At 52.1% G+C, this 27,078-nt stretch overlaps 2 protein-coding genes across 2 annotated transcripts; both read left to right on the forward strand.

Moving 5' to 3' along the window:
* Window positions 1-1,651: 1,651 nt before the first annotated feature.
* LOC149915823 (protocadherin beta-15-like) lies at window positions 1,652-8,394 on the forward strand. The gene is made up of 3 exons (XM_090150858.1): window positions 1,652-1,858; window positions 4,920-7,760; window positions 8,305-8,394. Exons 1-3 carry the CDS (start codon window positions 1,652-1,654, stop codon window positions 8,392-8,394), a joined length of 3,138 nt encoding a protein of 1,045 aa, XP_090006984.1.
* A 9,493-nt stretch (window positions 8,395-17,887) lies between these two features.
* On the forward strand, window positions 17,888-24,624 carry LOC116241758 (protocadherin beta-15-like). Its single transcript, XM_090151067.1, has 3 exons — window positions 17,888-18,007; window positions 21,148-23,988; window positions 24,535-24,624. Exons 1-3 carry the CDS (start codon window positions 17,888-17,890, stop codon window positions 24,622-24,624), a joined length of 3,051 nt encoding a protein of 1,016 aa, XP_090007193.1.
* The last annotated feature ends 2,454 nt before the right edge of the window (window positions 24,625-27,078 follow it).

Consider the following 27,078-nt stretch of genomic DNA (forward strand, 5'->3'; position numbering starts at 1 on the left):
TGAGCTTACAAGCAGGAGAGAGATTGACTTTGTATATCCTTTCCCTTCTGCAGATATCTCTGAGACTGGGAGTCCCAACTGCTGTTAAAAGGACCAGGGTGGTGTTCATGGTGCATAAACATAAACACATCTGAGCTCTAACTCTGAGTGCCAGGTACTTCCCATGTGGGCTCTATTTCTCTTGTTGCAGATGGATGCTCTCCTTGGCACCAGTCACTCTCTTCTGGGAGCTCACAGCCAGAGGCTTCATAAAGAAACAGTGTAATGGTATAACCAATAGAACCCTGACATTGGCCTGTACAGACAGCCACAGCAATCAGGAGCATCTCAGCTTATCTCAGCCACCCGACTCCTGGCAGAGTACCACACACTGCTGGTTCCCTGAATCTCCCAGGGCTCTGAGGCACATCTGGATACCAAAACAAGACCCAGGCTAAGCATGCAACAGGCCCTGTGGTTGCCCCAACTCTTTAAACACTCTCTGTGGTTGCTGCAACTCTCCTTACATACCATGTGGTTTCAACAACCCTCGCACAGTCCCTGTGGTTACTCCAACTCACATGACAGGTGCTGAGGTTGCTCCTTCACCTGGGAAAAGCCCTGTGGTTGCTCCAACACACACAACACCCTTTGTGGTTGCTCCGAGTTCCATGAGAAGCCCTACAGTTGCTGCAGTCCTTGAAGTTGTTGGTTGCAACCCTCAGAACAGGCCCTGCAGTTTCTCCAATCCCTGTGCCAGTCCTTCTGCCTGAACCATGGAACTAACTCTGTCAGTATCAGTTGCTCCAATAGGGAAGACATGACAGTGACTGCAAATGTCTTGCAACTTATTGTCATAACCCATAAAGAGAAATTACTGTCTGACCCCTGACTTGTCACCTGGCAACTCCAGTGCTGGGATAATGGAGCCAGTAGCCTGGACATAGTGAGCAGCAAAGCCAGTCAGCTGGCATTCAGGCTGTTTAAGGAATTGTTGGTAGAGATCTCATGAGAAGCTGCCTTGAGTGAGTAAGGAGTGGAAGAAAGCCAGATACTCTTCAAGGATGTCTTTCTGTGGGCACAAGAGATCTCTGTCCCTCAGAATAAGAAGGTGGGCAGGGGAGGCAGAGAACAGACACGTCTATGCAATTATCAGCTGGTCAAACTGAGGGAAAAGAAGAGACTGTAGCAACTGTGAAAACAAGGGTGTGTCACCTGGGGAGAGTAGAGGGATGCTGTCTGGACTTACATAGAAAGATTAGGGAAGTCAAGACACAGATGGAACTGAACATAGAAAGGGATGTTAACAACCACATGAATGGATTCTATAGGTGCATTGGCCAGAAGAGGCAGGCCCAAGAGAGCATACCACCTTTGGTAAAGGAGAAAGGAGAACTGGCTGCAACAGATGAGGTGATCTGAGACAGCCAGCATGGCTTCACCAAGGGAAGGTCGTGCCTGACCAATGTGGTGGCTTTTTATGATGGAGTGACATTGGTGGACAAAGGGAAGGTAACCAATGTCATCTACCTGGACCTGTGCAAGGCTTTTGACATGGTCCACATCCTTATCTCTAAATTGGAGAGGTATGGATTTGTGTGGTGAACAATATGATGGATAATTAATGGTAAAGCTGTAGACAGAGGGTTGTATTGAACAGCACTATGTCCAGATGGAAGCCAGAGATGAGAGTTCTGCCTTGAGACCAGTGCTCTTCAGCGTCGACATCAATGGCATTGATGATGGGCCCAAGAGCACCCTCAGTAAGTTTGCCGACAAGACCAAGCTGAGCGTGCAGTTGACAGATCAGAAGGAAGTGACGCCATCCAGAGGGACCTCAGCAATCTTGAAAGGTAGGTTTAAGATTGCAAAGTGCAAGGTTTGACACTTGCACTGGAGTAACTCCCAGATACGTAAACGGACTGGGAGAAGTACACTTGGTATGGATTGCCCAGGACTGGAAACGTCCCTACAGTTTCCAACGGAAAGCTTTAAACTGCACTGGAACAGAAAGAAGCTTGTGAACACCTGCACTACACTGATGGCATTATTGCATGGGGAAAAAGAGCAGAGGAAGGTTTTGAGAAACGTAGGAAAAGAATCAAAATTCGTCTGTAAGCCACTATTTCCCTGCATAGGAGATCCATTTTTTGAGGAATGAAAAGGCAAGATGGACATCATCTGATCGCAAAGGAGGAGATCAACAAAACAAAAGCTGTGTTTCCACCAACTGGCAAAAAAGAAATGTAAGCTTTCTGAAAAGTTTCATTTTCTCAAGAGTGCATATTCTGCATTTTTTAGTCTGATTGCAAGTCCTCTCTATCAACTGAACCAGAAGAAGAATGACTTCAGATCAGGGTCTCAGCAATGAGAAACCTCTGAAGAAATGAAAATGGGAGGTAGTTCATGGGCCAGGACAAGAACATAGTAAAAACTACGTTACACTGCAGGTACGGAAAGAAGCCCAACCTGAAACATCTGGCAGAAATCTCCATGGGATGCTCTTGGTCATCCTCTTTGTTTTTGTATGCCCTTTGACTCTGGGATACTGAGAATCAGAGGCTGCTGCAATCTACCTGAAAAAGACATATTTGCAGCACATGGAGAAGTTCAAGTTCATATGAAGAGAACAACAGAGGTAAAGAAGAGTAACAGTAGGTAACAAAGAAGGAAAACTGGCTCACCCTTTGTAATGACTGGTGATGACTCAAAGGAGCGCAATCTCTGTCTAAAGAAATGCTACTCCCCTGTCTGCAAACCTTTAAATGAAGGTGAGGAGGTGGCGAGGAGAGGCACCACTCCTTCCAGTTCCTCTGGTACATTGCTTGCCCCTGAGATCCCAGGATTAGCGATGCCTTCTCACCTGGTGCTCAGCCATTGGTTCAAGCTGTGACCATGTAATTCCACTGCAAGCTGTAGTCCCAGTTATGTCTGCTTGGGCTATGACAGTTTTTACTGGACATTTCTGTGTTGCTGATATCAGTGGTAACATGAGAGATGGTAAGTATCCCAAATGGATGGATGGATGGACAGATGCATGCAGGGCATGGAAGGAAGGGAAAGAGAAACTGACTTAATCTCTGATACTATTTTTATATTATCATGCATCCAGACAAAACTGATTTAAGAGGAAAGCGCAACAGTGACTGCATCTGAGTGAAGTTGGGGACCTGCCTTTGCAATAACAAGAAGAAGCTCCCATACCTGGTAAAGCTAGAGAAGTACTCCATCCTGCATTTCATGTAGTGTCAGTGAGAATGCACCAGGAGGACTACAAAACATCAAGAGAATTCATATCCCTTGGGAGATGATGAAGGGGTTGGGAGCTCAAGTAGCATTCTCCTCCCTCAGAGCTGCTTGAAAGGAAGCAGGGAGAGCTCCTCCAAAACGTAATGCAGCTTGAAGCCCGTCTGAAGTTCCTCTATCCCAGTGCGTGCATCATGGGAAATAAGCAGGAGCTGAAAATCCCAGCTGAGAAAATTATAAAGCTACTAACTATTTGTTATTATGGAAATGTGCTGGGAAGAATCACACAACTGGAACGCTGCAATCAAGAGCAACAAGCTGTTTACAAGAGTTAGGCAGGGAAGGATGAGCGAGACAACTTCCTAGTTGTCTACTGGGAAGACTTGGGAAACTACAGACCCATGAGTGTCACGTCTGTGCCGGGGAAGATCAGGGATCAGATTCTCCTGGAAGCCATGTTAAGACACATGCAAGAAAAGGAGGTGATCCAACACAGCCAACATTGTTTCGTTAAGGACCATGGATCACGGCTGACCCATCTGGTGTACTTCAGTGATGAAGTAACAGCATCCTTGGGCAAATGAAGAGTAGGTGATGTCATCCACATGGACTTGTGCAAGGCCTTTGACATGTCCCCACACACTATATGTGTAAGTTGGAGACACATGTATTTTAATGGTGGACTATTCAGTGGATAAGGAATTGGTTGGATGGTCACAGCCATAGGATTGGGGTCAAGAGCTCCATGTCTGGGTGTAGGCCAATGACAAGTGCTGCCCCACAGGCATCTATCTTGGGACCAGTAATCTACAAAATCTTTATTAATGGATCTAGACAGTGGGATGAAATGTACCCACAGCAAGTTTGTTGGAAACATTTACTGGAGTTGTACAGTTGACATAATAGGAGGAAGAGATGCCGTCCAAAGGACCTGGACATGCTTGAGAAGTGAGCCTATGTGAACAGATAGAGTTTCAGTACATCCAAATGCAAGGTGTTCCAAGTTGTTTGGAGAGAGATGATTGTCTGCTTCAGCTTTGCTCTAATTAGGAACAACCTGGAATACTGTGTGCAGGTCTGTGTTCAGGTTGGAGCACCTGTGATTTGAAGAAAGGCTGAGGCAGACTGGCTGGTTCAGCCTAGAGAAGGATCTGTGGAGACCTCATTGAGGCCTTCCAGTACTTAAAGGAAGGTTGTAAAAAGAGGGAGATTGATTTCTTCCCTGCCCTTCTGTAGCATCGTGTCTGGTATTCCAAAACCTCTGCACTTCCCAACCGTGAAAGTAGTATGCAGCTCTTTGCTTGACTTGTATGAAGCTGGGGACAATTTTCAGTCAGGTGTGGGATTCTGTTGCGTGGCAACACACTTTGGCATAGGTGCAAGGGAGGTTACGTTTGTCATTTGAGGGAAGGAAGATGCCACTCACCAGGGGAAGAATTAGAGCCCTGGGTCCATTGGGTGAGGTGTGATACACAATGTGAAGACAACATGATCAGGATTTTGTCCCAGAAGAGAATTATCGTTCTAGTGTGAAAGCAAGCTGGAGTGATGGTGAATCAATACCTTAAAGCACCTAACCCTGTAAGCTGTCTGGAAGGCTCCAGGTAATTACAATTTGCTGATTATACAGAAGACAAAGTGAGGAAAACATGGATGTACATGAATGGAAATCCCGTTTTCCCAATTTGAGACAGCACAGAGCAAAAGAGTTCACGGTGAAAAGCCGGGAAGTGATACCCAAAGCAGCACTGCGTGAGCGAGTATTTACATTGCGCTTTGGGACCGTGTGTGCAGGAGGAAAGGAGATGGGAACCGGGAACTCCATCCGCATCGGCAGCGCCGGTGAGAAGGCGCAGAAGGAGCAATTCGCCGTTGCGCCGCTGGGTGGGGATGTTGGCCACGGAGCGGCAGCTCCCTCTGGCCGCAGCGCGCTTTCAGGCGCAGGCGCCCAGCAGAGCCGCGCGAGCCGCTCGGGAAGGGCGGCGGGGCACGGAGGCGGGCGCTCGGGGGCTTCGGGGCCGAGCCGCTGGGAAAGTCCGGCGGCTTTCGGTCGGCGAGCGGCAGCTCTCGCCGTGCGTCGGGGCCGGCGAGAAAGGCCGCGAGGCATGGAGGCCGCCGGGAAGGGCCGGCCGTGGCGGAGCGGGACGGCGAGCGGGAGACGGAGCGGCGGCGGCGAGAGGCGAGTGCTGTTGTGGCTCGTGTGCGTTTGCGTGTGGGAGAGCGGGGCCGAACCGCTGCGCTATTCCGTGGCGGAGGAAATGGCGAGGGACTCGTCGGTGGGCAACGTCGCCCGGGACCTGGGGCTTTCTCCGAGCCAGCTGGCGGCTCGCAAGGCGCGCGTGGTGTCCGAGGGGAGCGAGCAGCATTTCCGCCTCGATCCGCACAGCGGCGTCCTGACGCTCACGGAGACGCTGGACCGAGAGCGGATCTGTCCGCACAGCGAGAGCTGCGCGCTCTTCTTTAAGCTGTTCTTTGAGAACCCGGTGCAGCTGATCCGCGGGGAGGTGGAGGTTCGGGACGTGAACGACAACTCCCCCGTGTTCCCGCAGAAGGAGGTGGTTTTGGAGATACCTGAAACGGCAGCTCTCGGCTCTCGATTCCCTTTAGAAGCAGCAAGGGATAAGGACGTGGGTATTAATGGATTACAGAATTACAGCCTCTCGCCAAACTCGCATTTCTCTCTCGCTCTCGAAAAAGGAAAAGGGGATGCTAAATATGTCAAACTCGTGTTAGATAGGCAGTTGGACCGCGAGGAGCAGCGGGAGCTGCATTTGGTGCTCACGGCTGTGGACGGGGGCTCGCCGCCCAGGTCGGGCACGGCTGAGGTCCGGGTGGTGGTGCTGGATGCCAACGACAACGTGCCGGTGTTCTCGCGGGAGGTGTACGAGGTGCGCGTGGCCGAGAACAGCCCCCCGGGGCAGCTGGTGGTGCGGGTGTCGGCCGCGGATCCCGACGAAGGCTCCTACGGCAAAGTGCGGTACGCCTTCTCACAGACAACGGAGGGTTCCCGACACCTATTTGATTTGGACGCTAAGACCGGAGAGATACGGGTGTCCGGAAACTTGGACTTTGAAGAAGCGGAATACCACGAGATTGAGGTCAAAGCCACGGACGGCGGCGGTCTGTCTGCGCACTGCAAAGTGCACGTGGAGGTGCTGGACGTGAACGACAACGCGCCGGAGATCGAGCTGAGCTCCGTGAGCGCGTCCATCCCCGAGGACGCCCCGCCGCGCACCGTGGTGGCCCTGCTGAGCGTGCGGGACCGCGACTCCGGCGACAACGGGCGGACGGAGTGCGCCATCGAGGGCGACGTGCCGTTCAGCCTGACGGCCGCGTTCGCCGACCACTACGAGCTGCGCACCAGCGCGGCCCTGGACAGGGAGACGACGGCCGAGTACAACGTGAGCATCGTGGCGGCGGACCGGGGCCGGGCGCGGCTGAGCGCTCGCGAAAGCGTGCGGGTGCGGATCGGCGACGTGAACGACAACGCGCCGCGCTTCACGCAGGCGGCGTACAGCATGTGGGTGAGCGAGAACGAGGCGGGCGCGGTGCGGATCGGCAGCGTGAAGGCGACGGACGCGGACGCGGGCGCGAACGGGCGCGTGAGGTACGCGCTGGTGCGGGAGGAGGGCGAGGAGCGGCCCGCCGTGTCGGTGGACGCCGAGAGCGGGGACGTGTCCGTGGTGCGGCCGCTGGACTACGAGGAGGTGCGCGCCGTGGAGGTGACGGTGCGCGCCGCCGACGGGGGCTCGCCGCCGCGGAGCGCCACGGCGCTGCTGCGGGTGCTGGTGCGGGACGAGAACGACAACGCGCCCGTGGTGCTGCACCCGCCGGCCGACGGCGGCGCGGCGCTGCTGGGCGAGCTGGTGCCGCGGCGGGCGCGGGCGGGCTACCTGGTGGCCAAGGTGGTGGCGGTGGACGCGGACGCGGGGCAGAACGCGTGGCTGTCGTACGAGCTGGCCAAGGCGACGGAGCCGGGGCTGTTCCGCGTGGGGCTGCACAGCGGCGAGGTGCGCACGGCGCGGGCCGTGGGCGAGCGCGACGCGGCCCGGCACAGGCTGGTGGTGCTGGTGCGGGACCGCGGGCGGCCGCCGCGCTCCGCCAGCGCCACCCTCGCCGTCGCCCTGGCCGACGGCTTCTCCGAGGGCCGCCTGCGGGCGAGCGAAGAGGCGCCGGCCGCCGAGCCCGACGGCCGCCTCACCCTGTACCTCAGCGTCTGCTTGGCCTGCGTGTCCGCGCTCTTCGTGGCCGGCGCGGCGGCCGCCGTGGCCGCCAAGGTGCGGCGGGCCCGGCGGGGCGAGCCGGGGACCTTGCCCGCCTTCCCGCGCTCCGCCGCCGACAGCGGCGCCGGCTCCCTGCCCCGCAGCTACGTCTACGACGTCCGCCTCGCCGCCGGCACCGTCGACAGCGAGTTCCGCTTCCTCGGGCCGCTCTTCCCCTGCTTCCCCGCCGGGCTGCCGCAGGGCGCGGCTGAGCAGCGGAGCTCGCTGTGCTCGGCCGGCCTCGGGCAAGAAGAAGGCGACTGGGCCGTGCAGGTGAGGGAGCGGAGCCCCGCGCGGGGGACGAGGGGGAGCGCGGGGGCAGCGCGCTGTCTGTGGGGGAGGAGGGAGGCGGGGGGGGACGGAGGCTGGGAGTGAGGGTTCGGCCCCGAGTGCGGCTGTGGGACGGCAGGGAGCTGCGGAGAGGCCGCGGCGCTGATGGCGTCGTGTTTCTCCTGCACAGCGTTAGCGACAGCAGAACCGACATCCCTCAGAGTCTGTTTCCCATTATCCTCTTGTTACTGTTGGCTTTAATGCACGTTGTTTGTTATTTGTTCATGGGGGAACCATCAGTGTCTGTTCCCCTCTTCCTGATCCAAAAAGAGATTTGCAATTATACTTTTCTGAGGTATTTATGCAGGGCTTTATTGATCTACAGGGTCTATTATAGGGTTGTCTTGTTCGGGTCAGAGAGCTGTTTCCCCGGCCTCCTCTTTCTTTGCCTGTGGGCAGGGAAGAGTGGTGTCCCATTCACTTTGGTTCAGATGAGGCTTCCCAGCTTCTCACTGACAATGTCAGCCGTCCACTGTGTTCTTTGCAGGGCCGAGCTCCCCTGTCTGAAGGCACGGCTCCCGGGGCAGCAGAGGAGAATGCCGGTTTGGATCAAAGCCCCTGGCTCAGCCATCAGTAAGGGAGCAGAAGGAGAATCATCTCGGTCCTCATGGGCAGGTCTCTTCCAAGCAAAATGAAGGAGACACCAACATTGTACCAAAAATAACCAGGAAGCAGAGATCTGCTGTGTGAGAACTCAAGGACAATATCCGCTGATGCAGCAGTCTATTAATTTAGTCCTTTTGAAATTGTGTTACTTTTTGGAGGTGGATGCATGCTGGGAACACAAAGATGTGATATTTAGTTGTGCTAGTACTGTTGCTCCTGGGCATTAAGTGACAAATGGGAAGAAAATAGTATGATATTGAAGCTATCATTTTCATCCATCTGCTTTTCTGCATTCTTTTTTGTTATCATGTGGACTCTGTAATAAGGGAATTCCATGCCAGGCTGTGTAGCTGTTCATGCAAGCTCAATGTTGCCGGCAAAGGTATTCTTTAATATCTCTGAGAAGCTGGCTGCCTTAGAGATGGCTGACATTCACACAGTGCACATTCAACCAGGAGTTTCTTGCGTGTGATTCTTTTCCCAACACAATGTCTAAATGAATTGTTCTGGAGCAATTCAGGATTATGGAATATTAGATAATAGAACATTCAAATCTATTTGCTATTTCCCTTTGCTGTGTATTTCCAAGAGTTGAATGCTTGTTGACAGAAACCAATAAAATCTACTGATAAATCTGAAGGAGTATGAGCTTCACTCTTGCGTGCAAAGTTATTCTTCCCATGTGGAGATGCATTAAGGATCACTGTTGCTGTTAGCGCCTTCTACACTTGAATCTGAAGGGCACTGTGTCCCTGTGAAATGAGGGCAGTCATTGTGAGAAGTGTGTGGGGAAGCTCTTCTCAGCCGGGATGTGTTCCCTGCCATAGCAGTGTCAGCAATCAGGTTAGAATAAAGGAAAGGTACAGGTCCGCCTTCCTCTCTTTGAAGTCCTCGGGGCAAATCAGGAGCATTGGTAGGAGCATAAGGAAGCAGATACTGGGTGGTACTGTAACTGTTGTGGGGCATGAATGAGGAGCTGCATTTCCAACTTTATGTGCTGATGATGGCTTACAGCTGGTTTTTGTAACATGTTTCTGTGTTGCTGATTGCTCTGTTTTTCATCTGAATTCAGTTGACTTTCTTTTAGTGGTTTGTTTTACCTTTAGGAGGAAAAGCCCGTTTAGAACAGTGACTACTGAGTTGTTGCTGAGCAGCGCTGCACAGAGCCAGGGACATTCCTCATTCTGCCATGAGAGTGAGTGTGCTGGTGGTGCACAAGAAGCTGGTAGGGGGCAGAATGAGGCGTGCTGCCCTAAACTGTCTGGAGGGATATTCTCTACCATGTGACATTGCACAGAACTGTAAAAGAGGGGATATCTCAGGGTTGGGGGTCAGCAACTGCTTGTGAGCTGGCTAGACATGGTCAGCAGGTGGTGGCATACAAGTTGTATTTGCCTGTATTCCTACGGTGGCGGGGAAGGACACTGAGAGGAGCAGGAAAACCAATCTTATAAACACATGGCTGAGAGGCTGCTGCAAACGGAAAAATTTTGGGTTCTTTGGTCACAGGGCAGTTTACTCAGCACCTGGTATGAAGGCTGCCGATGGGTATCACCTATCCCAGAGGGGAAACGGATCGTTGCCCAGGAGTTGGTGGGATTGTAGAGAGGGCTTTAAACTCTCTCTCCCCTCAAGATATGAGGGGGATAAAAGAGGCCCACTGGAATTGGACCTGAAGGAAACATGGTGGGACCACTCCCATGGCTGGAGTGCTGCAATGGCTGGTTACAAACTCTTCAGGAAGGATAGGCAAGGAAGGAGGCTCTCTATATTAGAAAGTGCTTTGATGTTACTGAGGTTGAGACTGGGAATGATAACGTTGAATCCCTATGGATAAAGATCAGTGGAAGGGCTGACAAGGCAGAATTCTGGTGGCTGCTACGGACTGCCAAACCAGGATGAAGAGACAGATGAGGAGTTCTAAAAGCAGCTGGTGGAAGCTGCGCGATCGTCAGCCCTTGTCCTCATGGGGGACTTCAACATCCCTGACATATGCTGGGAATACAACACAGCGCAGAAGAAGCAGTGTAGGAGGTTTCTGGAGCGTATGGAGGATAACTTTCTGACGCAGCTGGTGAGAGAGCCCACAGGAAAAGCTGCCCGCTTGACCTGCTGTTCGCAAACAAAGAAGGTCTGGTGGGAGATGTGGAGGTCAGGGGCTGTCTTGGAAAGAGTGACCATGAAATGGTAGAGTTATGGATTCTTGGTGGAGCCAGGAGGGAGAACAGCAAAACTGCTACCTTGGACTTCCGGAGGGCGGATATTGAATTATTCAGAAGGCTAGTAGGGGGAATCCCCTGGGTTTCAGTCTTGGAGAGTAAAGGGGTCCAAGACGGCTGGTAGCTCTTCAAGAAGGAAGTCTTCAAGGTGCAGGAGCTGGCTGTGCCCCTGAGCTGCAAATTGTGTTGGCAGGGAAGTAGTCTGGTGTGAATGAACAGGGAACTATTCTTGAGGCTCTGGGAGTAAAAGGGAATCCACCTGCTGTGGAAGAAGGGACGGGTGACTCAGAGTACAGAGAAGTTGTTAAGATGTGTGGAGAGAAAATCAGAAAGGCAAAAGCCCAGCTTGAACTCAACGTGGCCGCTGGGGTTAAAAGGAACAAAAAACCCTTTCGCACATATCATCAGTGGTAAGAGGAGGACTCAGAAGAATCTTTATTCTTTTCTGGATGAGGATGGGAATGTGACCACTGAGGATAAGGAAAAGGCAGAGGATCTGAATGCCTTCTTTACGTCTGTCTTTAAAGGTCACACCAGTTATCCTCAGGGTACTCCACTCTCTGACCTGGTAGTCTCAACTGGAGACTGGCAGAGAGAACAGAACCCCCTGCAATTCGGGAGGATGCAGTCAGAGACCTACTAGTCCAGCTGGACAGTCACAAGTCCATGGGGCCAGATGGGATTCACCCGAGAGTGCTGAGGAAACTGGCGGAGGCGATAGGCAAGGTGCTCGCCATTATCTATCAGTGCTCTTTGTTGACTGGCGATGTCCCAGAAGACTGGAGGCTTGCCAGTGTGTCTCCCATCTATAAGAAGTGTTGTAAGGAGGATCCGGGGAACTCCAGGCCTATTAGCCTGACCTCAATGCCAAGAAAAGTTATGGAGCAGATTGTCTTGAGGGAGATCACGCAGCAAGTGCGGGACAACTAGGGGATCAGGCCTAACCAGCATGGGTTCATGAAGAGCAGATCCTGCTTGACCAAGCTGATCTCCTTCTATGATCTAGTGTCCCATCTGGTAGATGAGGGAAAGGCTGTTGATGTAGTCTACCTAGACTTCAGCAAGGCCTTTGACACTGTCTCCCACAGCATTCTCCTGCAGTAGCTGACAGCCCGTGGCTTGGACAGGTATGCCGTTGGCCGGGTAAGGAACTGGCTGGAAGGCCAGGCCCAGAGAGAGAGAATGGTAGTGAATGGAGCTAAATCCACCTGGCGTCTTGTCACGAGTGGTGTTCCCCAGATGTTGGTGCTGGGGCCTGTCCTCTTCAGTATCTTTATTGATGACCTAGATGAGGGCATTGAGTGCACCTTCAGTAAATGTTTGGATGACACCAAGTTGGCTGGAAGTGTCAATCTGCCTGGGGTAGCAAAGCCCTGCAGAGGGATCTGGACAGGCTGGATACCTGGGCTGAAGTAATGGGATGAGTTTCAACAAGGCCAAATGCCAGGTTCTGCACTTTGGCTGCAATAACCCCAGGCAACGCTACAGGCTTGGACCAGAGTGGCTTTAAGATTGTGTAGAGGAAATGGACCTGGGGCTGTTGATTGATGCTGGGCTGAACATGAGCCAGCAGTGTGCCCGGGTGGCCAAGAAGGCCAATGGCATCTTGGCTTGCATCAGGAATGGTGTTGCCAGCAGGAACAGGGAAGTGATTGTCCCTCTGTACTCAGCTCTTATGAGGCCGCCCCTCGAGTACTGTGTCCAGTTTTGGGCCCCTTGCTGCAAGAAAGACATTGAGGCCCTGGAGCGGGTTCAAAGAAGGGTGCCAAAGCTGGTGAGGGGTCTGAAGCATAGGCCTTATGAGAAGTGGCTGAAGGAGCTGTGATTGTTCGGTCTGGAGAAGAGTAGGCTCAGGGGAGACCTTACTGCTCTCTATAGCTAACTGAAGGGTGGTTGTAGTGAGCTGGGTGTCGGCCTCTTCTCTTGTGTAACTAGTGACAGAACTAGGAGGAATGGCTTCAAGCACCAAGGGAAATTTAGGCTGGACTTTAGGAAATACTATTTTTCTGAAAGTGTGGTCTGGCACTGCAATGGGCGTCCCTGGAGGTGTTCAAGGAACGGTTAGATTTTGTGTTGAGGGATATGGTTTAGTGAGTACTATTGGTGACAGGTGGATGGTTGGACTGGATGATCTTGAAGGTCTTTTCCTACCTTGCTGATTCTGTGATTTTGTGGTGCATCCATTCCTTATTCTTTTTATCTACAGGTGGTTGTGCATCACTTCTTTTGTCTGTCTCTATCTGTGTCTCTTATCTGTATCTCAGTATCTCTATGACTACGTCTATGTGGTTCTCAGTATCTCTACCTCTATCTGTACTTCTGTCTCCATGTCTCCACCTTTACATCTCTTTATTTTCTCTCAGGAGTTCTACTTTGGTTTTGTATTCTGATTCTCTCCCCCATCCTGCTGGAAGAGAGTGGTCAGTAATGAACGTGTGGTGCTGAGCTGCTGTCAGGTTATACCAGGACACTGTTTTTGGTGTCCAATGTGTGGCCTGAAGGGCTGAGATAAGACAGATCTTATCCGAGTGTGTTAAAAGAGAATTATACGTGTTATAGTAGTTCATTAGCTTCTGGGCACCGTGATAGCTTTTAAATTATTTTTGGAAGTCCTTTGGAGTGTATTCTAGAAGTGATTCACATTTCACACCTTATTTGCTATTTCTGTTCCCTGTTGTGCTGTTTACTCCCTTAGGAGGCTGGAAGAAGGTGATCATTTTGCTGTTACATGTCACATCAAGTTCTGATGTGTTCAGGTTACTGCTCAGGTGTCTACTCAGCTGGTGTTTGTACTCCATATTATCATCATCTTCGTACGTAGGGAACCATTTCTCAGACACTATGAAGAATTACACATTTTCCTTTGTGTCTTTAGAGAGCCAGACTATGGGAACGGGCCATGTTTTCCTCCATTTCCTCACTTTTCTTTCTCCTTCACCTACCCGTTATCTTTTGGCCTAGTTACAATAGCTCTTGAGAATGTTAAATGTCCTTGAGATGTTCAAACCAGCATGATCCTACAGCTGTGTCTCCTGAATATGTTTCTCTTTTTGTCTATGTTTAACCAGCTCTGTATTAATACAAGCCAGAGATCTACCATATTGCAGTGTCAGGCTGTGTGGGAGGATATTAGCAGGCCCTGAGAAGATTGGACATGATCAGTGCTTTGGAACTGCAGTCGAGAACATGTTGGGTCCAGAAAAACTGTTTGCAGCAGATATGCCATCACTCTGTCAACTGTAGAGAGACAGCCATCACTGCAGTGGTATGGCGCTTGGCCTATGCCTTCTGTACCCCGATCAATGCTATTCAGGACACTCAAGAGAAGAGAAGAGAAGGTCTTTATCTCTGATGACAATGTGACAGGCCCTGCGGCTGCTCCAACTTCTGTGATAGGCCCTGCGGTTTCTTCAGCCCTCACTGCAGTGCCTATGGTTGCTTTGAGGCCTGTGCCAGTTGCTGTGGTGGCTCCAAGCCCTGCTCTGTGCTCTGTGGCTGCTCCAAGTACCGCCACAGGCCTGTAGTTACTGCAAACCCTGCTATTGACCCTGCAGTTGTTCCAGCTCCTCCATTACAGCCTGTCGTTACTTCAAATCTTGTGGCAGTCCCTGTAGTTTCAGCAGTCCTCAAAACAGGCCACGGAGTCGCTGCATTCCTAGCAACAATCCCTGCTGTTTCTTCAACTCCCATGAGAGGCCTTGTGGTTGTTTGAACCCATGCAACTGGCCCTGTGGTTGCCCCATTTCTCACAGCAGGCCCTGTGGTTGCTCCAACTCATGGCTGGGCCCTGAAGTTTCTCCTTCCTCTGCAATAGGCCCTACGGTGTCTCCAAGCCACTCAACACTCTTTCTGGTTGCTCCAAGTTGCATGAGAAGCCCTATAGTTGCTTCAATTCCTGCAGGAGGCCTTGAAGTTGTTCCAACCCTCCAGACAAGCCCTGCGGTTTTTCTAGAGCTTGTGCCAGGCCTTCTGTCTGAACCAGGGAACCAACTGTATCAGTATCAATTGCCCCTGTACATAAGAGAAGACAATGACTGACAATGACTGTTAATGTTAATTTATTGTCGTGACCCATAGTGGAGACCATAACTATCTTTCTCCTGGCCTTACAGGAGCATTTATGGAATATGGAGTCCTTCATGACAAGTTACAGAAACCCCCGAAGGAGAGAGTGAATATAGTCAATATGAATAATTGTAGGCCATCCAGTTGGCTTTAGATATTGCTGAATGAGAAAGGTGACCAATGCTCTATCTCTGCACCTAATTATGAATGGTGGAAAATACTCCATGGGAGTGGTTACAACTATACAAGAAGTGGAACTGACAGCACCTTACCAAATACTTCATGTCTGCTGCATTGTGAAAAGGTATTGCTGCGCACGTGGAGATTGTGATTACAGAAGTACATTCTGTAAGATGCTCACATTTCCTAGAGTTAAACCACTGAATGACATCTAAACAACCAGCAGGTAGGTAAACTGCTTGGATTAAAATGGTTTAGGTAGCTCTGGGCAGGTGAAATACAAGTGTGTTATTTACAGCCCAACGTGCCTAATTTTCCTTTCACACACTTCTACACCTGAAGGTGGAGAGCAACGTGTCATTTGTGAACAGAGGGCTATCAGAGTGGGTGGTGTTTTTAGAAGCTCTTCTCTGCCTGGATGTATCCTGGCTATGCACACTCCAAAGCTGAAGTTACAATAAGCAAGATTATGGGTCCCCTCCTCTCTCTGAACTGCCAGAGGCCAATCAGGAGCAGAAACAAATGGATCCCAGGTGTCACTGTCATTTTTTCAAGACAGGAATGAGGAGCTGTGTATGGCAAAAGAAGATGATGATAGTACACTCTTACAGGATACAAACACAGTGGAGCAATAGCTGGATTAAAAAAAAAAAAAAATTCCCAACCCTTCCAATGACTGCAGATGACTTAAATGGACTACAGTGTCAAACCAGAAAGATGCTACTCCCTCATCTGTGAATGAGGGGTGAGGAGGTGTGGATGTAGGCATCAGTGCTTCCAGTCACTCAAGTACATTGCATGCAGCTGAACTCCCCGGATTAGCCATGCCTTCACACCTGGTGCTGAACCATTGGTTCAGGATGTGATCTGGCAGTTCCGCTGCAAGCTGTATTCCCCATTTTTTCTACTGAAGTACATAGCTCATGACTGTTTTTACTGGAAATTTCTGTTTTCCTGATATCAGTAATATCTTGAGAGATGGTAACAGTCCCAAATGGATGGGTGCAAGGATGGATGCATAGAAGGATGACTGCATTGCAGTCATGGAAAGAAGGGAAGGAAGGAAGTGAGGGGAGAGGGAGGTAGCTCCATCAGGAGAAAGATGGTTAGCAGGGTGAGAAAAGTGACTGTCCCTCTCTGCTTTGTCCTTGTGAGGACCCAGCTGGAATATCGTGTCCAGATTTGTGCCCACCAGCACTGACGTAAGGCAAATGGAGTAAAACCAGAGGAGGTCATGAAGATGATCAGAAGGTTGGAGCACCTCTGCTATGAAGGAAAGCTGATGCAGACTGACTTGTTGAGCTAAGAGAAGGGACTCTGGAGACCTCATTTTGGCTTTCCAATACTTAAATGAGCTTACAAGCAGGAGAGAGATTGACTTTGTATATCCTTTCCCTTCTGCAGATATTTGTGAGACTGGGTGTCCCAACTGCTGTTAAAAGGACCACAGTGATGGTCATGGTGCATAAACATAAACACAGAGCGCTAACTCTGAGTGCTCAGGTACTTCCCATGTGGGCTCTATTTCTCTTGTTGCTCCCCTTGGCACCAATCACTCTCTTCTGGGAGCTCACAGCCAGAGGCTTCATAAAGAAACAGTGTAATGGTATAACCAATAGAACCCTGACATTGGCCTGTACAGACAGCCACAGCAATCAGGAGCATCTCTGTTTATCTGAAGCCACCGGACTCTTGGCAGAGTACCACACACTGCTGGTTCCCTGAATCTCCCAGGGCTCTGAGGCACATCTGGATACCAAAACAAGACCCAGGCTAAGCATGCAACAGGCCCTGTGGTTGCCCCAACTCTTTAAACACTCTCTGTGGTTGCTGCAACTCTCCTTACATGCCATGTGGTTTCAACAACCCTCGCACATTCCCTGTGGTTACTCCAACTCACATGACAGGTGCTGAGGTTGCTCCTTCACCTGGGAAAAGCCCTGTGGTTGCTCCAACGCACTCAACACCCTTTGGGGTTGCTCCGAGTTGCATGAGAAGCCCTACAGTTGCTGCAGTCCTTGAAGTTATTGGTTGCAATCCACAGAACAGGCCCTGCAGTTTTTCCAGTTCCTGTGCCAGGCCTTCTGCCTGAACCAGGGAACTGTCTCTGTCAGTATCAGTTGCTCCAATAGGGAAAACATGACAGTGACTGCAAATGTCATGCAACTTACTGTCATAACCCATAAAGAGAGAAATTACTGTCTGACCCCTGACTTGTCACCTGGCAACTCCAGTGCTGGGATAATGGAGCCAGTAGTCTGGAAATAGTGAGCAGCAAAGCCAGACAGCTGGCATTCAGGTTATTTAAGGAATTGTTGGTAGAGATCTCATGAGAAGCTGCCTTGAGTGAGTAAGGAGTGGAAGAAAGCCAGATATTCTACAAGGATGTCTTTCTGTGGGCACAAGAGATCTCTGTCCCTCAGAATAAGAAGGTGGGCATGGGAGGCAGTCAACAGACACGACTATGCAATTATCAGCTGGTCAAACTGAGGGAAAAGAAGAGACTGTAGCAACTGTGAAAGCAAAGGTGTGTCAATTGGGGAGAATAGAGGGATGCTGTCTTGACTTACAGAGAAAGATTAGGAAAGTCAAGGCACAGATGGAACTGAACATAGCAAGGAATGTTAACAAGCACAAGAAGGGATTCTATAGGTGCTTTGGCCAGAAGAGGCAGGCCCAAGAGAGCATACTACCTTTGGTAAAGGAGAAAGGAGAACTGGCAGCAACAGATTAGGTGATCTGAGACAGCCAGCATGGCTTTGCCATGGGAAGGTCGTGCCTGACCAATGTGGTGGCTTTTTATGATGGAGTAACAGCATTGGTGGACAAAGGGAAGGTAACCAAAGTCATCTACCTGGACCTGTGCAAGGCTTTTGACACGGTCCACATCCTTATCTCTAAATTGGAGAGGTATGGATTTGTGTGGTGAACAATATGATGGATAATTAATGGGTTGGAAAGCTGTAGACAGAGGATTATATTGAACAGCACTATGTCCAGATGGAAGCCAGAGATGAGCGTTCTGCCTTGGGACCAGAGCTCTTCAGCGTCGACATCAGTGGCATTGATGATGGGCCCAAGAGCACCCTCAGTAAGTTTGCCGACAAGACCAAGCTGAGCGTACGGTTGACACATTAGAAGGAAGTGACGCCATCCAGAGGGACCTCAGCAATCTTGAAAGGTGGGTCTGTGTGAACCTAATGAGGTTCAAGATTTCAAAGTGCAAGGTTTGACACTTGCATTGGAGTAACTCCCAGATACGTATGCAGACTGGGAGAAGTACACTTGGTATGGATTGCCCCAGGGCTGGATACACGTCCCTACAGTTTCCAATGGAATGCTTTAAACTGCACTGGAACAGAAGGAAGCTCATGAACGCCTGCACTACACTGATGGCATCATTGCATGGGGCAAAAGAGCAGAGGAAGGTTTTGAGAAACGTAGGAAAAGAATCGAAATTCGTCTGTAAGCCATTTTTTCCCTGTGTAGGAGATCCATTTTTTTGAGGAATGAAAAGGCAAGATGGACATCATCTGATCGCAAAGGAGGAGATCAACAAAACAAAAGCTGTGTTTCCACCAACTGGCAAAAAAGAAATGCAAGCTTTCTGAAAAGTTTCCATTTTCTCAAGAGCGTATAGTCTGCATTTTAGTCTGATTGCAAGTCCTCTCTATCAACTGACCCAGAAGAAGAATGACTTCAAATCGGGGTCTCAGCAATGAGAAACCTCTGAACAAATGAAAAAGGGAGGTAGTTCATGGGCCAGGACAAGACATTAAAAAATTAAACTACACTGCAGATAAGGAAAAAAGCCCAACCTGAAGAATCTGGCAGAAAGCTCTGTGGGAGGCCCTTGGTCATCCTCTTTGTTTTTGTATACCCTTTGGCTCTGGGATACTGAGGATCAGAGACCTGCTACACTCTACCTGAAAAAGAGATATTGGCAGCACATGGAGGAGTTCAATTTCATATCAATAGAACAACAGAGGTAAGGAAGAGCAACAGCAGGTAACAAAGAAGGAAAAGTGGCTCACCCCTTGTAATGACTGGTGATGACTCAAAGGAGTGCAATCTCTGTCTAAAGAGATGCTACTCCCCTGTTTGCAGCCCCTTAACTGAGGGTGAGATGGGGTGGATCCAGGCTCCACTTCTTCCAGTCCCTCAGGTACATTGCTTGCCCCTGAGATCCCACGGTAAGCGATGCCTTCTCAGCTGGTGCTCAGCCATTGGTTCAAGCTGTGACCTGGTAATTCCACTGCAAGCTGTATGCTATTTTTATATTATCGGGCTTCCAGACAAAACTGATTTAAGAGGAAAGCGCAACAGTGGCTGCATCTGAGGGAAGTTGGGGACCTGCCTTTGCAATAACAAGAAGAAGCTCCCACACCTGGTAAAGCTGGAGAAGTACTCCATCCTGCATTTCATGTGGTGTCAATGAGGATGCAACAAGAGGACTATGAAATATCAAGAGAACTCATATCCCCTGGGAGCGTGATGAAGGGGTTGGGAGCTCAGGTAGCATTCTCCTCCCTCAGAGCTGTTTGAAAGGAAGCAGGGAGAGCTCATTGAAAATGTAATGCAGCTTGAAGCCTATCTGAAGTTCCTCTATCCCAGTGCGTGCATCATGGGAAATAAGCAGGAGCTGAAAATCCCAGCTGATAAAATTATAAAGCTACTAACTATTTGTTATTATGGAAAAGTGCTAGGAAGAATCACACAACTGTAGCACTGCAGTCAAGAGCCACAAGCTGTTTACAAGAGTTAGGCAGGGAAGAATGAGCGAGGGTGTTGTCTACTAGGAAGAGCTGGGAAACTACAGACCCAAGAGTGTCATGTCTGTGCCGGGGAAGATCAGGGATCAGATTCTCCTGGAAGCCATGTTAAGACACATGCAAGAAGAGGAGGTGATCCAACAGAGCCAACATTGCTTCACTAAGGACCATGGATGATGGCTGACCCATCTGGTGTACTTCAGTGATGAAGTAACAGCATCCTTGGGCAAATGAAGAGTAGGTGATGTCATCCACATGAACTTGTGCAAGGCCTTTGACATGTCCCCACACAGTATCTGTATGTTGAAGACACGTATTTTAATGGTGGACTATTCAGTGGATAAGGAATTGGTTGGATGGTCACAGCCATAGGATTGGGGTCAAGAGTGCTATGTCCAGGTGGAGGCCAATGACAAGTGCTGCCCCACAGGCATCAGTCTTGGGACCAGTAATCTACAAAATCTTTATTAATGGATCTAGACAGTGGGATGAAATGTACCCACAGCAAGATTGTTGGTAACATTTACAGGAGTTGTACAATTGATACAATAGGAGGAAGATATGCCGTCCAAAGGACCTGGACATGCTTGAGAAGTGAGCCTATGTGAACAGATAGAGTTTCAGTACATCCAAATGCAAGGTGTTCCAAGATGGTTTTGAGTACAGTCAGGGAGAAGAACTAATAAAGTGCAGCCTTGTGAAGCGGGACGTGGAATTTTAAGCAGACAAAGAGCTTGACACAAGCTCATGCATGCATGGACTCAGATGACACATGTATCCTTAGCTCCATCAAAATAGATGTGGCTAGTAGATGGAGAGAGATGATTGTCTGCTTCAGCTTTGCTCTCATTAGGAACAACCTGGAATACTGTGTGCAGGTCTGTGTTCAGGCTGGAGCACCTGTGATTTGAAGAAAGGCTGAGGCAGACTGGCTGGTTCAGCCTAGAGAAGGATCTGTGGAGACCTCATTGAGGCCTTCCAGTACTTAAAGGAAGGTTGTAAAAAGAGGGAGATTGATTTCTTCCCTGCCCTTCTGTAGCAACGTGTCTGGTATTCCAAAACCTCTGCACTTCCCAACCGTGAAAGTAGTATGCAGCTCTTTGCTTGACTTGTATGAAGCTGGGGACAATTTTCAGTCAGGTGTGGGATTCTGTTGTGTGGCAACACACTTTGGCATAGGTGCAAGGGAGGTTACGTTTGTCATTTGAGGGAAGGAAGATGCCAATCAGCAGGGGAAGAATTAGAGCCCTGGGTCCATTGGGTGAGGTGTGATACACAATGTGAAGACAACATGATCAGGATTTTGTCCCAGAAGAGAATTATCGTTCTAGTGTGAAAGCAAGCTGGAGTGATGGTGAATCAATACCTTAAAGCACCTAACCCTGTAAGCTGTCTGGAAGACTCCAGGTAATTACAATTTGCTGATTATACAGAAGACAAAGTGAGGATGTACATGAATGGAAATCCCGTTTTCCCACTATGAGACAGCACAAAGCAAAAGAGTTCACGGTGGAAAGCCGGGAAGTGATACCCAAAGCAGCACTGCGTGAGCGAGTATTTACATTGCGCTTTGGGATCGTGTGTGCAGGAGGAAAGGATATTGGAACCGGGAACTCCATCCGCATCGGCAGCGCCGGTGAGAAGGCGCAGAAGGAGCAATTCGCCGTTGCGCCGCTGGGTGGGGATGTTGGCCACGGAGCGGCAGCTCCCTCTGGCCGCAGCGCGCTTTCAGGCGCAGGCGCCCAGCAGAGCCGCGCGAGCCGCTCGGGAAGGGCGGCGGGGCACGGAGGCGGGCGCTCGGGGGCTTCGGGGCCGAGCCGCTGGGAAAGTCCGGCGGCTTTCGGTCGGCGAGCGGCAGCTCTCGCCGTGCGTCGGGGCCGGCGAGAAAGGCCGCGAGGCATGGAGGCCGCCGGGAAGGGCCGGCCGTGGCGGAGCGGGACGGCGAGCGGGAGACGGAGCGGCGGCGGCGAGAGGCGAGTGCTGTTGTGGCTCGTGTGCGTTTGCGTGTGGGAGAGCGGGGCCGAACCGCTGCGCTATTCCGTGGCGGAGGAAATGGCGAGGGACTCGTCGGTGGGCAACGTCGCCCGGGACCTGGGGCTTTCTCCGAGCCAGCTGGCGGCTCGCAAGGCGCGCGTGGTGTCCGAGGGGAGCGAGCAGCATTTCCGCCTCGATCCGCACAGCGGCGTCCTGACGCTCACGGAGACGCTGGACCGAGAGCGGATCTGTCCGCACAGCGAGAGCTGCGCGCTCTTCTTTAAGCTGTTCTTTGAGAACCCGGTGCAGCTGATCCGCGGGGAGGTGGAGGTTCGGGACGTGAACGACAACTCCCCCGTGTTCCCGCAGAAGGAGGTGGTTTTGGAGATACCTGAAACGGCGTCTTCGTTGTCTCGTTTCCCACTAGAAAGTGCCTGGGACAGAGACGTTGGGATTAACGGTTTGCAGAATTACAGTCTCTCCCCGAATTCATATTTCTCCTTAGCAGTGGGAAGAGAAAAAGAAGGAGGCAAATACGCGGAGCTCGTCCTTGAGAGGGCTTTGGACCGCGAGGAGCAGCGGGAGCTGCATTTGGTGCTCACGGCTGTGGACGGGGGCTCGCCGCCCAGGTCGGGCACGGCTGAGGTCCGGGTGGTGGTGCTGGATGCCAACGACAACGTGCCGGTGTTCTCGCGGGAGGTGTACGAGGTGCGCGTGGCCGAGAACAGCCCCCCGGGGCAGCTGGTGGTGCGGGTGTCGGCCGCGGATCCCGACGAAGGCTCCAACGGCAAAGTGCATTACGCCTTCACACAGAGATCGCAGGCATCCCGCGAGCTTTTTTATCTAAATCCTGAGACAGGGGAGATTCGGGTGTCGGGAAACCTGGACTTTGAGGAAGCGAAATCCCACGAGCTCGTGGTGAGCGCCACGGACGGCGGCGGTCTGTCTGCACACTGCAGAGTGCACGTGGAGGTGCTGGACGTGAACGATAACGCGCCGGAGATCGAGCTGAGCTCCGTGAGCGCGTCCATCCCCGAGGACGCCCCGCCGCGCACCGTGGTGGCCCTGCTGAGCGTGCGGGACCGCGACTCCGGCGACAACGGGCGGACGGAGTGCGCCATCGAGGGCGACGTGCCGTTCAGCCTGACGGCCGCGTTCGCCGACCACTACGAGCTGCGCACCAGCGCGGCCCTGGACAGGGAGACGACGGCCGAGTACAACGTGAGCATCGTGGCGGCGGACCGGGGCCGGGCGCGGCTGAGCGCTCGCGAAAGCGTGCGGGTGCGGATCGGCGACGTGAACGACAACGCGCCGCGCTTCACGCAGGCGGCGTACAGCATGTGGGTGAGCGAGAACGAGGCGGGCGCGGTGCGGATCGGCAGCGTGAAGGCGACGGACGCGGACGCGGGCGCGAACGGGCGCGTGAGGTACGCGCTGGTGCGGGAGGAGGGCGAGGAGCGGCCCGCCGTGTCGGTGGACGCCGAGAGCGGGGACGTGTCCGTGGTGCGGCCGCTGGACTACGAGGAGGTGCGCGCCGTGGAGGTGACGGTGCGCGCCGCCGACGGGGGCTCGCCGCCGCGGAGCGCCACGGCGCTGCTGCGGGTGCTGGTGCGGGACGAGAACGACAACGCGCCCGTGGTGCTGCACCCGCCGGCCGACGGCGGCGCGGCGCTGCTGGGCGAGCTGGTGCCGCGGCGGGCGCGGGCGGGCTACCTGGTGGCCAAGGTGGTGGCGGTGGACGCGGACGCGGGGCAGAACGCGTGGCTGTTGTACGAGCTGGCCAAGGCGACGGAGCCGGGGCTGTTCCGCGTGGGGCTGCACAGCGGCGAGGTGCGCACGGCGCGGGCCGTGGGCGAGCGCGACGCGGCCCGGCACAGGCTGGTGGTGCTGGTGCGGGACCGCGGGCGGCCGCCGCGCTCCGCCAGCGCCACCCTCGCCGTCGCCCTGGCCGACGGCTTCTCCGAGGGCCGCCTGCGGGCGAGCGAAGAGGCGCCGGCCGCCGAGCCCGACGGCCGCCTCACCCTGTACCTCAGCGTCTGCTTGGCCTGCGTGTCCGCGCTCTTCGTGGCCGGCGCGGCGGCCGCCGTGGCCGCCAAGGTGCGGCGGGCCCGGCGGGGCGAGCCGGGGACCTTGCCCGCCTTCCCGCGCTCCGCCGCCGACAGCGGCGCCGGCTCCCTGCCCCGCAGCTACGTCTACGACGTCCGCCTCGCCGCCGGCACCGTCGACAGCGAGTTCCGCTTCCTCGGGCCGCTCTTCCCCTGCTTCCCCGCCGGGCTGCCGCAGGGCGCGGCCGAGCAGCGGAGCTCGCTGTGCTCGGCCGGCCTCGGGCAAGAAGAAGGCGACTGGGCCGTGCAGGTGAGGGAGCGGAGCCCCGCGCGGGGGACGAGGGGGAGCGCGGGGGCAGCGCGCTGTCTGTGGGGGAGGAGGGAGGCGGGGAGGGGGACGGAGGCTGGGAGTGACGGTTCGGCCCCGAGTGCGGCTGTGGGACGGCAGGGAGCTGCGGAGAGGCCGCGGCGCTGATGGCGTCGTGTTTCTCCTGCACAGCGTTAGCGACAGCAGAACCGACATCCCTCAGAGTCTGTTTCCCATTATCCTCTTGTTACTGTTGGCTTTAATGCACGTTGTTTGTTATTTGTTCATGGGGGAACCATCAGTGTCTGTTCCCCTCTTCCTGATCCAAAAAGAGATTTCCAATTACACTTTTCTGAGGTGTTTATGCAGGGCTTTATTGATCTACAGGGTCTATTATAGGGTTGTCCTGTTCGGGTCAGAGAGCTGTTTCCCCGGCCTCCTCTTTCTTTGCCTGTGGGCAGGGAAGAGTGGTGTCCCATTCACATTGGTTCAGATGAGGCTTCCCAGCTTCTCACTGACAATGTCAGCCGTCCACTGTGTTCTTTGCAGGGCCGAGCTCCCCTGTCTGAAGGCACGGCTCCCGGGGCAGCAGAGGAGAATGGCAGTTTGGATCAAAGCCCCTGGCTCAGCCATCAGTAAGGGAGCAGAAGGAGAATCATCTCGGTCCTCATGGGCAGGTCTCTTCCAAGCAAAATGAAGGAGACACCAACGTTGTACCAAAAATAACCAGGGAAGCAGAGCTCTGCTGTGTGAGAACTCAAGGACAATATCCGCTGATGCAGCAGTCTATTAATTTAGTCCTTTTGAAATTGTGTTACTTTTGGAGGTGGATGCATGCTGGGAACACAGAGATGTGATATTTAGTTGTGCTAGTACTGTTGCTCCTGGGCATTAAGTGACAAATGGGAAGAAAATAGTATGATATTGAAGCTATCATTTTCATCCATCTGCTTTTCTGCATTCTTTTTTGTTATCACGTGGACTCTGTAATAAAGGAATTCCATGCCAGGCTGTGTTGCTGTTAATCCAAGCTGAATGTTGCCAGCGAAGGTATTCTGTAATATCTCTGAGAAGCTGGCTGCCATAGAGATGGCTGACATTCACATCGTGCACATTCAACCAGGAGTTCCCTCTTTCTGTATGCTGTACAAATTGCTCTTTGAGCACTTTGTTTTTGGTTTGATCTGGTTCTTTTCCCAACATTATGTCTAAAAGAATGGTTCTGGAGCATTTCAGGATTATGGATTATTAGATAATAGAACGTTCAAAGCTATTTGCTATTTCTCTTTGCTGATGTATTTCCAAGTTTTGAATGCTTGTTGACAGAAACCAATAAAATCTACTGAGAAATCTGACAGAATGAGAGCTTCACTGCTACATGCAAAGTTATTCTTCCCATGTGGGGGAACATTAAGGATCACTGTTGCTATTACACTGTTCCACACCTGAATCTGAAGGACAGCGTGTTGGTGTGAAATGAGGGCAGTCATTGTGAGCAGTGTGTGGGGAAGCTCTTCTCAGCCCGGATGTGTTCCCTGCCATAGCGGTGCCAGCAATCAGGTTACAATAAAGGAAAGGTACAGGTCCGCCTTCCTCTCTTTGAAGTCCTAGGGGCGAATCAGGAGCATTGGTAGGAGCATAAGGCATCAGATACTGGGTGGTACTGTAACTGCTGTGGGGCATGAATGAGGACCTGCATTCCCAACTTTATGTGCTGATGATGGCTTACAGCTGTTTTTTATAAGATGTTTCTCTGTTGCTGATATCTCAGGTTTGGGGGTCAGCAACTGCTTGTGAGCTGGCTGGACACTGGTCAGCAGGTGGTGGCATACAAGTAGTATTTGCCTGTATTCCTATGGTGGCGGGGAAGGACATTGAGAGGAGCAGGAAAACCATCCTTACAAACACATGGCTAAGAGGCTGGTGAAACGCAAAAATTTTGGGTTCTTTGGTCATGGGGCAGTCTAGTCAGCACCTGGTATGAAGGCTGCCGATGATATCACCTATCCCAGAGGGGGAGTCGGATTGTTGCCCATGAGTTGGCAGGACATGTAGAGAGGGCTTTAAACCAGATTTGAAGGAGGTATAGGGATAAAACCAGGCCCACTAGGAATGAGCCTGGAGGTGTTGTAACGGGATTAGGGGTGAGGTGTGGGGCTCAGCTGAAGCGCATCTACACCAATGCACGCAGCATGGGCAAAAAACAAGAAGAGTTGGAAGCCATTGTGTGACAAGCTAACTATGTCCTAGTTGCCATTACGGAAACATGGTGGGACCACTCCCATGACTGGAATGCTGCAATGGCAGGCTTCAAACTCTTCAGGAAGGATAGGCAAGGAAGGAGGCTATCTATATTAGAGAATGCCTTGATGTTATTGAGCTTGAGACTGGGAATGATAACGTTGAAACCCTATGGGTAAAGATCAGGGGATGGGCTTATAGAGCAGAACTTCCTGGTGGGTGTATGCTACAGGCTGCTGAACCAGGATGAAGAGACAGATGAGGAGTTCTACAAGCAGCTGGCAGAAGCTGCGCGATTGTCAGCCCTTGTCTTCATGGGGGACTTCAACATCCCTGACATATGCTGGGAATACAATACAATGCAGTGTAGGAGGTTTCTGGAGCGTATGGAGGATAACTTTCTGACGCAGCTGGTGAGTGAGCCCACAAGAGGAGCTGCCCACTTGACCTGCTGTTCGCAAACAAAGAAGGTCTGGTGGGAGATGTGGAGGTCAGGGGCTGTCTTGGAAATAGTGACCATGAAATGGTAGAGTTCTCGATTCTTGGTGGAGCCAGGAGGGAGAACAGCAAAACTGCTACCTTGGACTTCCGGAGGGCGGATATTGAATTATTCAGAAGGCTAGTAGGGGGAATCCCCTGGGTTTCAGTCTTGGAGACTAAAGGGTTCCAAGACGGCTGGTAGCTCTTCAAGAAGGAAGTCTTCAAGGTGCAGGGGCTGGCTGTCCCCCTGAGCAGCAAAATGAGCCTGCAGGGAAGATGACCGGCGTAGATGAACAGGGAGCTATTCTTGAGGCTCTTCTGTGGAAGAAGGGACGGGTGACTCAGAAAGAGTACAGAGAAGTTGTTAAGATG

This window comes from Phasianus colchicus, chromosome 15 (genome assembly GCF_987193195.1).
Source record: "Phasianus colchicus chromosome 15, bPhaCol1.hap1.1, whole genome shotgun sequence".
In the NCBI taxonomy this organism is placed as follows: Eukaryota; Metazoa; Chordata; class Aves; order Galliformes; family Phasianidae; genus Phasianus; species Phasianus colchicus.